General features: G+C 38.7%; 1 protein-coding gene across 6 annotated transcripts in view; it reads left to right on the top strand.

The window, feature by feature from the left end:
- The window catches only part of SLC24A2 (solute carrier family 24 member 2), a 115,707-nt gene extending 101,671 nt beyond the window's left edge, over positions 1 to 14,036 (top strand). For all 6 annotated transcript variants that reach the window (XM_040090307.2, XM_040090306.2, XM_040090308.1 and 3 more), the window contains 3 exons: positions 4,303 to 4,392; positions 4,824 to 4,990; positions 7,033 to 14,036. In XM_040090307.2, coding sequence (XP_039946241.1) covers positions 4,303 to 4,392; positions 4,824 to 4,990; positions 7,033 to 7,282 — 507 coding nt within the window. In that variant the 3' untranslated portion in view covers positions 7,283 to 14,036. The remainder of the gene's footprint in view (positions 1 to 4,302; positions 4,393 to 4,823; positions 4,991 to 7,032) is intronic.
- Positions 14,037 to 14,370: the final 334 nt, after the last annotated feature.

Below are 14,370 nucleotides of genomic sequence, written 5' to 3'. Positions count from 1 at the left end.
GCCAATTGCTAATAAACTCTGCACTCTGTCTTTACAAGGCAACCACCATAACAACTACTGAAAAAGATGGAGAGAAGTACTGCTGTCTGCTGCCTCTAATTCTTCTAGGCAAATGCGTAGAATTAGCAGCTCTCTGTATTTCAAAGAGCTAGAGAGTAGAAATTACATAAATCTCAAAAGAATGCTGAAACTTATTACAAAACAAGCGTGATTATTATTGTTACACTCTGGAATAAAATCCAGCATACAAAAACCAATCAGCATTCTTGTTGTGGCTTTTTAAAATTTTCATCTATATGCAAATTATATAGCAGCATCTATGGAGTCCATTTTTTATTTAATCACCTGTAAAAGGTAGGTACAAGCTTTAAATTTTGCCCTTTCTGAATTTAAATGTTCCCCATTTTAAAATAGGTAATTTAAGTGTTAAGCCTATTAAAGTATCTTGGACTGCTGCTTATCAGTTAATTTTAGTGGGAGAGGATTAACTAAGACAGGCGAGGTGTACACAGGCTGCAATGTTACTGACTCGTAATTCTTAGCCATTCAAATTCCATGGGTGTCTGACTTAGATAGGCAGTATCTCCTTGTTTTGCAAGAAGCATTTGGTGTGTATAATCGCACTGTCAGAGAGCTATTACTGACCAGTATGGCTCTGGTTGTATTAGTTTTGCTTAAGCCAGTGTATGCTTAAATCATGAGTATTGTGCAGTGATCATTCAAATTGCATTGCTGCAAGGTGCTCTGTGCAGATTTTGTGACCAGTTCCGGCAAGTTCATTGCTTCATTGTCTCATTAGCCATGTGTCATGCCAAAAATCACAGCTTCTACAAGGAAGATGAAAAATGTTGAAAATTGGAAAAGTTGACTACCAAGAATAGTGAAAAAAAAAATGCTCGCTGCTTAGTTTTAAAAGAGGAAATTACTATTTAGATTCATTTATTTCTACCAGACTTAATTCTGCTTTCACTGCTTTCAGATCATTGTAACAGCCATCAACTGTGTTCCTTTTCACATTAAGGTCTTCTGTCCCCCAGTACATATAAAATTTTGATTTTAAGCTTAAAGTCCATCTGAGTAGGTTTTAAATATCATAAGCTCATGACCATATTTTCTGATTTGATAGAAATTTAAAACTCTCTTTTGAAAAAGTAACTCTGTTGTGAGTTGAGAAGCAATTAAGAAATAGATAACTAAAATACCCTGAGTAGTTCTAAAAACAGTGCTTGTGACAGTAGCAGAATTTATATGAAAATTATGTTTCCAGGTTCCATGGTAGCTATTTAAAGGTAATCTGTTTAAAACACCTATTGTACCACTTCTTTTACTCTAACAGAAGTTCAATTATTTATATTATGAGGGAGTTTAGAATCACAGATTCTTTGGGTTGAAACCTGAGAGATCATCCAGTTCCAACCCCCATGACATGAATAGGGACACCTTTTGTTAGGCAAGGTTGCTCAGATCCTGGCCTAGCTGGGCCTTGAACACTGCCAGGGATGGGGCATTCATAACTTCTCTGGGCAGCCTGTTCCAGTGTCTCACCATCTTCATACTCAAGACTTCTTCCTAATGTCCAATCTAAACCTACTTCCTTACAGTCCTCTTGTCCTGTCACTACATGCTCTTGTAAATAGTCTCTCTTCATCTTTCTTAGAGGCTCTCTTCAGGTGCTAGAAGGCTGCAGTTGTGTCATCCCAAAGCCTTCTCTTCTCCAGGCTGTACAATCCAAATTCTCTTAGCCTTTCATCACAGGAGAGGTGTTCCATCCCTCTAGTAGTGTTGTTAAATCTGTACCATTTTTTATATGTGTTTCTGTGTATATCCATCCAGCTGTGAAATTGTATAGGTCATGTTAGTCAACATGCTCAATTTTCAGAAGGACATTTAGCATTATGCAAAGTACACACAGGGAATTAGTGCTCTGTACCACAGCCAGCAGCTGCACCTGCTGCTGGAGCAGATATGGACCTTCTATTTGTCCCACGCTGTAGATGAGTGTGCAAAATTGCCGTTGCTGACTTTACCCTTTTTACATCAGTTAATGTCCCAAGTTCATTCCAGTTACATCAGCAGAAAGTCTACATAGTCTCTGATTGTTTTCAGGTTCAGCTGGCAAAACACAGTGACGTGTCATTAGAGCTCCCTGACCAGCTCTAATGGCCAGCCCAATACACTGATCATCTCTTGGTCTACAGCCACCCTGTGGTTCTGTGTTGATCAGTTCCTATATGTGAAGCTTTTTTTCATAAATGCCTGTTGACTTTGTTATATAAGAAAAGCTGGCTGTGCAGCTCTGTAAACTCCCTAAAAAGAAGTTTATTATGGCTTGAAGTGTGGCTTGTGTCAGTCATGGAGCCCTCAGCTCCGTTGTCAGCCAGGCTAGCTCAGTCAGTAGAGCATGAGACTCTTAGTCTCAGGGTTGTGGGTTCAAGCCCCATGTTGGGCGCCACACCTGTGGCTTGTCTCTCTCCCGGAGTCCCTACCTCTGTTTTCGCCCCAGCTAGCTCGAGAGACAAACCGCCGTTGGAAGGATTTATCCTCAGGGTCCCAAAACCCAGGAGGCAGCTGAGACCCTTTCCCTTAGGAGAGAGAGCGAGACCCTGTTGATGGCAAAGGAAGGTCTGCACTTGATCCGCGGAGAAACCAGGGCTTTATTCGGTCTTTCTTTCTTCTGTGGTCCTGCCCCAGCCTGGGTCAGGAACCCCATCCTACTGCCTGAACCAAGAGAAGGCAAGAGCTGTGTGGTGTGGGACTTATAAATCCAGGGAAGGGGGCTAAAGACCAGTACCCAGTCAGGGATAAGGTGGGAACAGGGTCGGATTACATTCTAGGAAGGGGACTGGGGAGATGGGCAGGGACAGACTTCAGGATAGTACATTTTCTAGGGGAAATATATAGAATGTATAGAACAAACCATTATAAAACCCATTATAAAAATGAAATACAATATGAAACCAAATAATACACAGCAACACTGAAGAATCTGAATCTGAACAAATGGTATTTTCTCTCCAAAAGTCACATTGAGGGAAAGCCCTGCAATCCCATCTACTCCTGCAACATCTAGGAATGATCCACAGACTTATGAGCCTCCTGGTGCAGCAGGGGCATGGCTTGCAATGGAAGGGGGCACAAAAATTCTGGAGTGGAAGTGGATTTAGTGAGGACCGAATGGGAAGATGTACTGCAGGACTGAGCAGCAGCTGAAAGACGCATTCAGAGTGGTAAAACTTACTTCCACAGGCAGTCCTACTGGTTATTCATGCAAATTTGTAGGACTCTGCTAGTCACATGTCAGAAATCATCTCGGGTAAGATCTGCATTCAGAAGGTCAATGACCATAAAGAAAAACGGGTGGAATTTTTTCACAGACAAATTTAATTTTAAGTACTGATTTGATTTAAATAGTGTTTGCCTGGTGCAGTACTGCAGTTTTTTTCCCTTCCTTTAGTAGTTAACTTGACCTCTTTTTGTTACACAGATTCAGTTAGTCAATAGGAAAATGCAAAAGATTGGAAAGAACAGAAACCAAAATAAATCATTGATCTGAATATAACCCATTCATTGGCTGCAAGAACACTGTCTGTTCAAAATCTGACTCTAGTAAGGGAAACAGTGAAAATGAAAATTAAATTACTTCAGTGTTACACAGAGTTTTTAATTCATTGAAGGGCCTGACAGTATGTTTTGCGTATTTTTATAACATTATAACATTGAATTTCTCTACAAAATGAAGCATGGGAAATATGTGCTTAACATATCTTCTATTGAGAAAGTGAGCACTTCTCACAAGCAGAGTAAATAATAAATTTTAGGTGTGCATGTTTTAAACTCTGCCATATGGCAGTCTTTGTTATACTGACTGTGAAATTTATTGCAAAAAGTTACTAATGTGGGAAGGAAAGATATGGGCACCTGTTGAAGCGATTTGAAAACATTCATTCTGAAGAAACATTAAATTATTAATAAATTTAGAAGTCAAACCACTATTGAGCTAAACACATACCACACCGCATTGTAAAAATTATGATAAAAATGACAACCCAGAACTTGACATTCATCATGCAAGTTCTTAGGAGATCTTACTTCATGACAATGAGGCAATTGAAAGAATGAGGCATAGGTAAGTATATACCAATGTCAGGGCATCTGTACGTTTCTTGACAAGTATTTTGATAATCTGATGATAATCAGGCCATCAGAAAAAATGAGGAGCCACTCTCATATTGAGAAGCAATTATGAGTATGACATCACCCTTCAATATAGGTATTCTCTGTTTCTCCTTGTTTATGTTTCAGACATCAAGAAAATTTTTTCCTATCACGTTTTTTGGCTCTATCAGCTGGATTGCCTTCTTTTCTTACTTGATGGTCTGGTGGGCACACCAGGTAAGGAGGTGATACTGGTACAAAATAAAAGCCCTGCATTATGTTATGCACTGTAAAAGATCATTTCTAATCAGAGTCCATCTATCTCATGCTGGGTGCTGCTTTATTTTGGGAGCTGTTACCATGGATGAAGTAAATTAGTACTCACTAAGTGGAAAGTAGTTCAGAGAGCTGTGGTTGGCCTGACCACAGGACTTGATCATTCTTGTAACATAAGCAACTTCCTGTTCTTGTAACATAAGCAACTGCCTGTCAATACCTTAGGCTTCTATTTGAAAGTCTTGTCTTTTTCCCGATAAATGGAGAAATCTGTGAAAAGTATTTCTCTGATCTTGCCTGGTATTCTCCAAGCTAGTGAGAAACTCCAGGACAGCTGAAAACATTTCTTCACTGCAGGACACTTTTTTCTGGTTTTCTTTAAACCCTCCTAGGTTGGAGAAACCATTGGTATTACTGAAGAAATCATGGGATTGACTATTCTAGCTGCTGGCACATCCATTCCTGACCTTATTACCAGTGTCATTGTAGCACGCAAAGGTCTGGGAGACATGGCTGTATCCAGTTCTGTTGGAAGCAACATATTTGACATCACAGTGGGGTAAGTTCTACACCAAGAAAACTGTGTCTATTTTAAACAAGTCTTTTGTCCTTAGCACACTACCGTGGTATTGCCCAAAAGCAGCAATCTTTAAAAAGAAGAGTGATGCAAATGTGCAGTGAGTGTTACTGTGGTAAGTGTGCTGAAATTTATGGATTTCTACATGAAGAAGTATTTTAAATTTGTTGCCTAATTCTTGCTTTGATATATTACAGAGAGGCTTAAGCAAGTGAATTGCACTTTAAAGATGTGCAAGGGCATTTTCCAAAAAGGAATTTCAAAGCTATTTATACTTTTGTGAAGTTGCTATTTGCTTTCTGCTGCCACTCGTCGTGCTTATATTAGAGCTTTCTTTAAAAATTATGATTAGGAATTCATTGCCTCGGCAGTATTCAACGTGTTTGCTGTAATAACAACAGAAAGTCATTGTCTTGTGTAACTAGTTTAGGCTGCTGTTGACATGTGATTAATTTCTTTTTCTATACCTGACAAGTCCCAAATAACAACCCAAGACTCTATTAACAAAAAGGACCCTTTTTATAGCTCTGACAATGTGAAGCTACATGAGATTGTGCAGAAGTTTTCTATTTACACTTCACTGCTTCATGGCAGCTCTAGGGTAATTGATTCGTGGCATAATGTTATAATTCAAATTCTGTTTTGGTCTTTCGAGACCAAGGTAGGTCAGGTTCAGAAATAGTGTAATCTATGCCTCAGTGTTTCAAAAATGTGCAGGAAAAACACAAATAAATTCTGTCTTTGTTCCCACATTCCCATCTTCAACATAGGATGGAGGTACTGAGAATCATGTCCTTACTTTCAATTTCTCCATCTTTGGTTGTTTCTTGCTATCACACACAAACAGAAGAACAGGTCTAGTCGTAGTTACAGTGCCAGACAGACTGGTTGTAGAAGAGAACCTGGTTTTCACAGCTGAAAATATACCAGCAACTGCATAAACGTAGAAAAAAAAAAAAATCCTGAAGTTAGATTGCATAGTAATTTTTTTTTTTTCTTTATCTGTTAACTAATGGCAGTACTTTAGACATAGTAGGAAAACTTGGCCACTTTTGTATTAATCCAGAAGTATTAAATCTTTGAAATATCTATATGCAGCAAACCTGTAAAATACATGAAAACCATGCCCTCCAACTTGGAGTACAGAGGATGCATTACAAAATTACTTATCTTTTGTGGTGCTTTCTTACTTTTCAAAAGTGTTTAATCTTCCTGCTGATGGAAATGGTTTTGTCCCGCACCAGTCTGCTACATTTACAACAGAAATGGCACAGTTGAGCTGTAGACTGGTGTAGTTAGTACTGCAGCTGTAATAAATTATTCTCTCCTGAGCTGCTTATTCAAAGTTTTAATGTTGTGAGCTTCTAACAACTCACTTCATGCTTTCTAAGCCTGCTAAGCTCCAATCAGTGTCTTAAATATTTATTTCAGCTTGACATCTTGCAGAGGGATTTTGTCTCCTTCTGTGGCATGAGAGATGAGAAATGCCATGACAGCAAACACAAAAATAGAAGTTAAGCTGAAGTTCAATTGAAGTTCACAGTTTAACAGAGGTTTATGCAGAAAATGTGGACAAAGATATTTAAGGGTGAAATTTTGTGGGCAGTGCCTTGCAGAGTGCTGGTTTGTCATGGCCAGGTGTTTCTATGCAACCCGCCCTCCTGTCAGGCAGGCTCTTGGAAAAAGTGCAAATAGCTTTTTCTGCAGATGGTGTGAAATCTAGAAACAAATGAAAGGGGTTTTCCACTTGACAGACAAGATGCCAGGTGATTTGCCACCCAAGAGAAATAAAATTCACCAGTATAACTGGTGAAAGAGTGGGGGGCAAAAATCCTGTGTGTTCTCCCCAAGAACCAAAAAGCTTACAATTTTTATTTATGCAGTTATTGGAAGAGTTGAAACTCTTCCTGCCTCAGTTTATGCAGTAAGCCTTTGGTTGTGTTTTGAATTGTCACCAGAAACTTCCTAGTTCTCCTTTCTGGACTTCTGCAATGTTTTAAATTAATTTTTCTGTTTCTTAACAGCCTTCCTCTTCCATGGCTCTTTTATGCTGTGGTTAACAGCTTTGCCCCGGTGACAGTCAGCAGCAATGGTCTGTTCTGTGCGATTGTCCTCCTCTTCATCATGCTGCTCTTTGTCATCCTCTCCATTGCTTCCTGCAAGTGGAGGATGAATAAAATCCTGGGTTTCCTCATGTTCGGGCTTTACTTTGTGTTCCTGATTGTCAGTGTCCTTCTGGAGGACAAAGTGATCCAGTGTCCTGTCTCCATCTAGTGGAAAGTGCTGTTTCTCGACAAAAAAACAGGAAAAAACCAAAACCAAAAAAATATGTCAAATCAAAACAGCAAAAACAAAACCACAGTGAAAAACTTCAGTGGGAATAACCCATGGATCTGTAAATTTCCTCTTCCTCAATTTTAAAAGAGTGAAAGAAAGAAAAGGATACAAAGGGTCAATCTCAGAGAAGAAGAATGGCTGCTGCTGGACAGTGCAGTTACACCTGAAGGGCTGAGTCCAGGTGCACCGAGGGTTTCTCTGCTGCAGAACATTCCCGCTGCTCAGTACTGGACATGCTACGTACGCACGGCAACAGTGAAAGTTACTGCTTCTCCTCTGTCTATGGTACATGCCTGCAGACCTCCCCTTCTCCGTAGTAGTATACACAGACACACAGTGTGCTCAGTTCTTAAAGCTCTCCTTTTCTAAGGGGAATGCTAATATTAACTTCGTGGAGGCACCACACCCCACACACCCTGGTACAGGATTTTAACGACAATCTGCTGAAACTCCTGAGTGGAAAGCATACACCAAGTGATGAGTCACAAACAGGGAAGGGCTTGTATGTCCCTTCATGTAAGTGGATTTATATGATGTGATTTCAGCAAAGCCAGGGAATTAATCAGTGTTTTGATCATCTGCATCACAGATTGGTAAAGGCAATCAGCAGGATGTTAATGGTGTTTTTTTAACATCTTGCAAAACTCTTCAGGTTCCAGAAACTCTTGTCTCCGGCACTGAAGGAGCCATGATGCCTGACCATTTTGTAACTGGTGCAGATTTTCATTGCATTCTCATGCAAAGACCAGAATGGGGATAATCTTTCTTCTCTACTAGCAACGCAGCATGCAGTGACACCATACAGCTATGTGGACACACCATTTTTTCTGATGCAGCAATATCAACAGTACCTATGGCTTTCAGATGCTGTTATGATTATGAGTTTGCCTTTTCATGCCAGAATAAAAAGGCTAATTTGGTTATGCATAGTATTTCATGCAGAAAATAGAAGTAGTTATAAAGTGGCAGCCTAATTGCTAAGTGAATATATACCTTATAGTCTTTCACTATTACTAGGAGTGTAAGGACCTTCACAGCTACATATAGTTATTGCTGGAAGAGATCTCCAGCTGTTGTATAAAGCTGGGGCAGTTCACATTTGCTGTTATAAATCTTGAAACTAGGTAGGAGAAACACAATTTAAATACAGTGGCGCTGCAGGAAATTTACATGAAAATTCTTCAGTATTGCTGGAAGTGTGCATGTCTAAAGAAATTCAGGAAGGAGTGAAAATGCAACATCCTTTTTCTGCAAAACTGAGAGAAAAAAACAACCAACCAACCAACCAACCAAACAACAACAACAAAAAAAACAACGGGGGGAAAAAAAAAAAGAAGAAGGGAGAAAGCAATCAACATTAATCTTTCTGTAGTTTGGCTGATTTTTAAAAAAATGAGAGGACTGGAATAAATGTTAAGAAATTATTTCAGATAATCATAATTTGTTTTTTCAAGTTTTTTGTGCAATTAAGAGTTCATGAAGTTTCAGTGCATTTCTGTGACCTGTTTCAGCATTGTTTTATATGTGTATTGTGCTCACAATGGCAATGCCATGTTCACATCTGTCTAACAGAAGGCTCAGCACATTTTGTCTTGTCTGTTTTTCTCTGCTCCACACTGTTTGTTTCTCATTCCGCCCCTTTGTCCTTTACTTTTTTCCTGTTATATGTGTTTGTATGTAACAGTATATGATTAGAAAGTAAGGACTTGACAGAAAACAATGGTAGAGAAAACAGCACAAAATTAGTATTAGGAATATTAATATTATGTGATATCATGAAGAAAAAAGTGAGATGTTAATGAAAAAAAAATGAAGGATACTAGGAGTTGCAATGTCTGCTACTCATATATTAAATCCTAGCTACATGCAGAATCAGTGTTTGATCTTCACCATACAACAAGCAACATCTCTTACTTCTTAGTGCTTTTTAGAGTGAGCTTCTCACATTGAGAGCAGAAACTTGTCTTTGTATTCAAGATCCTCCACTGGTGCAGAATCCTTACTACTTAGGATAGTGCTGCCCGTCTCTTTAACAATTGTTCCCTTGGATGTACGCGATGGAAATGTGGGTGTATTTACATCACTGTGGTGCCCTCTACTGACAGAAGAGCAACCTAAAACAAATTTATAACCCAAATTCTGACCTCAACTGAAACACGTATCCCAAAATATAGAGCTGACTCTACAGTACTATCTGTTCCAGAGGAGTCACCAAATACTTTTCTTTCTGATGACAGTGCTCAAAATAGGAAATCGTTTCCCAAGTATGCAGAATCAGACATAGGGGTGATCTAAAGGAAGCACTGTGTTTGTGGGCACTTAAAAAATACTGTAGTGCCCAGATTCACTGATCTGACATTTCAAATCAAGAAACCAGACCAGAGTCTGATCTCTCTTTAGTACACTAGTCCTTTTTTTTTTTTTTTTTTTTTTTTTTTTTCTTCCTAAACTTCATGCAATCATGGTGTAACAACTCCCACACTGGAAACGGAAAATTCCTAGCTGACCTTCAGAGCTCTAAGAGCACTCTGGTGCACTCAGGGCATCAGCACCAGAGACTGCTGCCCCACTCAGGGCAGGTAAGGAGTAGAGAGTAACCAGCATCAACAGCTTATAGGAAGACCTTTATGTATACCATTAAGGACTGGTATCCTGTAATGGCATTTCTATACTACCTTAAAATGTGTCTAATTTCTTTCCCATGTCTGTTTTTCCCTATCACATATTTATCTTGGAAGGCATTAAAAATAACTTTTTCTCCTCCGGAATAAAACTCCTCATGGCTCCCACTGCCTTGTTTTTGTTGGACAGTTCATTTTTCAAATGGCTGAATAACTCTGCCAGTGGTACCTCAGATCCAGAGGTGATAGGACAGATTTCAATTGTGTGGTGCTTTCTGTGAAGGCTGTCTGTGAATGATGTTTATATTTGCCAAGGCACCTTTCTATTTCTGGGGTAAACCATTTGTGGATTCTTAGATGCTGATTTGCTCTTTGATTAAGAGACAACAGCTCTCCTGGCTGGTAGAGGAAAAGAGAAGTGGGATGGAGGGAGAGCCCTAGTCCCTTATCCTGTACATAAGGAATTCAGTCTTTAACCGGAATACTGAGAGAACAATCAAAAGCTACTCTAACACAGTGACTGTACGTCAGTGAGTTGTCCAGGTTCAATGCTGCCAGAAATGCACACACTTACTGCAACACTCCTATTTTACAATCTCAGCAAATTTCCCAGCATAAAGTGTTTCTCATTGTTCATAATTATTTCAGTGTGGGATCATGAACTCTTCTAAACATTGCATACCTAGAAGCCAAAGTTCAGTTTCTAGTTTCTTCAGCTAAAGTTCTGAATGACTTCACTAGGGATATGGTCCTCAACACTGCCCAAATTCTGCAGTGAAGTGCTTGGGTGTTGAAGCCTCTACCACCTGCCTTCATGCCTGTGCCCATTTACTCAATTGATACTGCTGTCTGCATAATCCTTATGAAGTATAAATGAGTAATTAATAGAAAATTTGGCATTATGACAAAGATCCTGTTCTAGTTCAGCACTTTCAGCACCAGCTTGGTAACGCAGCAAGTAAGATAAGAATGCAACTTCAGATTAAATAATCAACCCTCTGTGCCACCATCATCTCTGAATGGAATAAATGTTGAACACAATTTTTGGAAGGGATCTCTGGTAGCATTTGAAGAGGATCATGGTTCAGATTGTAGCCAGTTTTAAAGATTTTCTGCACTAACTTCATTGCAATTAAATATGAGCATGGGCCCCATTGGTACAAAATACCATTGGAGTTCTTCAGCTATTCCCTCTGCAGAAGCCACCCTGGTCACAACTTGGTAAAAGCTATAAAAGTGTGATTAAAAGTGTGGTGTGAAGATTCTCTCCTTAAGAACTACATGTAGACATGGAAAAATCTTTCAGCAAAGCTCGATGTATTTTAAATTTACAATTTTACCGAAAGCTAGTGCTTTCTTATAGTGCAGACAGACTCTTTTGTCTGTATGCTTCTGCTTATGTATCCAGTTGATGTGGCTGACTGCATAAACTTCATGAAGCATAAAGCACAGTGGGTGACAAGCAATCTTATCTAGGTGTCATTTGTTTGTAATGACAATGAACCTACCATATGATTTCCACATATACTACTCTGAAGTAGTTTATGGTCACTGTCACTCATGGTACTGTTGTGTGTGGATATGAAGGTCCACAAAGTGTTAAGTTAAATATGTAGTTAATCCAAGTACTGTGAAAAAAATAGATGCTTAGAAATATTATTAATATTTGGGTGTTTTTTAAGGGATTATTTCTCTGGTTGTCTTTTACTTCATTACATACTTTGCAAAAAAAGGGGATATTCAGTGTTTTTAATTATTATTCTTTCAGCTGTAATTCCTTAAAATAGCATCTTGTGGTCCATATAACTTATGTTTTGAGTCAAATATGAGTCTGTATCAGATGGTTTTCTTTATTTATGGAAATAATCCCTTCTCTAAGAACTGGCTCAAGGAAATACAGAAGAATTCTGCCATTAACCTGGACAAGATAGAGACTTTTATCTTAGCTTCCCGTATTTCATAAATGCAGTTACATAACGAACCTAATTGTCCTGGGAGCTATGTACAAGGAGATAAATTACATTCACTTGTATTCTTGGAAACAATTTTACCTCTTGTAAATAACAATGACACTCAGAAAGAGGTGTGGTTTGAGCAGATGATTCTTTTTTTTTATGCTATTCCTGGAAAGTTAAATTGAAGAATTTGCACCTGGAAAAATATTTGCCGAAAGTGATTTTGAGATTATCAAATGGAATAGTTTGCACTCAGTGGTGTGGAGAAGAATCAATCCTGCTCCAGTCCTCCAACAGCCATGGGTTTTATTCCTGGTTGATGTTAAAATTATCCTTCTTGGGTCTGTTGCTATCAGTTACAGAAATATCGGTATTGAGATATCCATCATTTCCATTGGAACTGGGGAGAGTCACTTCCAATCTGAAGTTCTGCAGTTCAGTGCACCCATCAAATACAACAGTCACATATGGCTCACAGCCTTGTAGTTAGACAGGCCATCCAGCGGGTTTGCAGTGTGTTGCTAGGCGTCGGTGAGCAGCATCCCAGAACTTGTCTCCCTGGATGGGTGCAGACAGTTTGAGCCTTCCCCTGCCCATTCTCCTGCCTGACCAGATGCAAGCTGTGTCATTCCAGAAGTCATGTTGTCACATTAACATGGTCAGCCCCAGACTAGAAGCCATGTCATCTCTTGGAGTGTGGGTAGACCAGATACACAACTGGCCATATCATTCCTACAGGAGCCATAAGTGAAACAGCCCAGGACAAGACTGAGTAATTCAAGATTGGTAAATGAACTGTACATTCATGTAGATTTACTGTAAATTCACCACTCATCAAACACAAAATCATCCCCAACAATGAAATTTGTACACATTTTTAAAGATGGTGCACTTTACTATTTTATTTTTATTTTATGTCACATAGTTGTCTTAATGCAAGAAGAAGCCATAAAAACCCAGAAGACTAGTATGGGGTTTCTAAGTAAGGGGATCATTAATTTTAAAGTAAAGAATCAATTCCATGTCTCTGTTTAAGGTAAATGTCAAATACTGACAAATAAATATTCAGTAAAGCAGGATCTGGTTTTGCCTTAGTGATGCTGTAAGTCAAGGTAGTTTGCTCCCCATAACTCGAGTTTTCCTGTGGGGCTGTACAAAATGCTGCACACTACCTTTGCAGTAGGGACTCAAGCCAACTTACCCTTGTTCACCCCAGAAGGAATAAAATGCTTGCAGAGTCAGGCCCAATGAAGCAATTAAATCATCAGCTGCTCTGATGTTTTCTCCCACTAAGATCACAGTAAAGGAAGTTCCTTATGTTTTACTAAGTTTGTAAGAGATGAGTTACTTCTGTCAGTTTTTCAAAAAGTTTTCAGGGTCAGGTTACCCAACAGAAATCAATAATTTATTTTAATCCCTTATCAAAATTAAGTAATGCCAAAGGATTTCACTTGGTTTGGTGTTCATTTCCATTACTGAGATCTCTGTTGCGGTTTTAATTTTGCAGTCCTGACTCTGGGGAGTTGACATACATGAATTAAAATTATTTCTGTCACTTAAGATGGCAAGATCAGGACATGGTATTGTGATGTGAAAATAGTAGTGTGTTATAACTGACAATCAGATGCTATTTTTGTAATAGAGCGTTTTTAGCATGTTTGTTTCACTTTGTAATTTTCATACTCTTATCATTCCCCATTTTCAGCGTGTTGTAAGAAAAATCTGGAGTCTCCCATCTTCACTCATTTCAAACTTTAAAAGTAAAAATGCATTGCCATGTATTTTTTTATTTTTCAAGTCCAGGCAACCCCCTGAAAATTCCAGTTTTTCTCATGTGTTAAGTGTATGGATCATTATTCACTAGATGAAACTCTTGTACCTCTGAATCAGTGTATTCTCTGTGAACATAAGTTTGTATATAGTATGAAAGTTACGTTTATTTGTACATAGGCTCTTCGAAATAATCCCTTCTATCAAGGTTCTACTTCACTGTCTACAGAATGCGGTGTGTACACTATCTCACCTTATCATATTAATACAGTTCTTCATATAAATCACTTAATGTAACTGAGTTGTCTAAGTGTGAATAACAATAACAATAAATACTAATAAAAAGACTGAAGAGACCGTCAATTTGCTCAGTATCTTTTATCTTAATGGTCTTGGGTTTGCTGTTACTATGAAAAAAGTATTTTTACTATCTTCTCCAGGCTGAGTGATGATCTGCAGTGATACCTTCTGTGTATATACAGAGTAAGGAAATTGCCTGTCTTAAAATTTTGTTAGACAAGGATTTTTCATCTAAGCCCAATGTGAATCCAAACCACCTGGAGCTGTGTATGTCTGGAGCCCTGTCATTCCACCCCGAATCAAGTTCCCTTACATTTCTCAAATGATACATTCGATCACAAGATGTTTTGAATGCCATTTTTTACTTTGACACTTTGTT

This window comes from Hirundo rustica, chromosome Z (assembly GCF_015227805.2).
Source record: "Hirundo rustica isolate bHirRus1 chromosome Z, bHirRus1.pri.v3, whole genome shotgun sequence".
NCBI lineage: Eukaryota > Metazoa > Chordata > Aves > Passeriformes > Hirundinidae > Hirundo > Hirundo rustica.
Note: the sequence above shows the minus strand (reverse complement) of the source record. Positions and strands in the feature narration are given on the sequence as shown.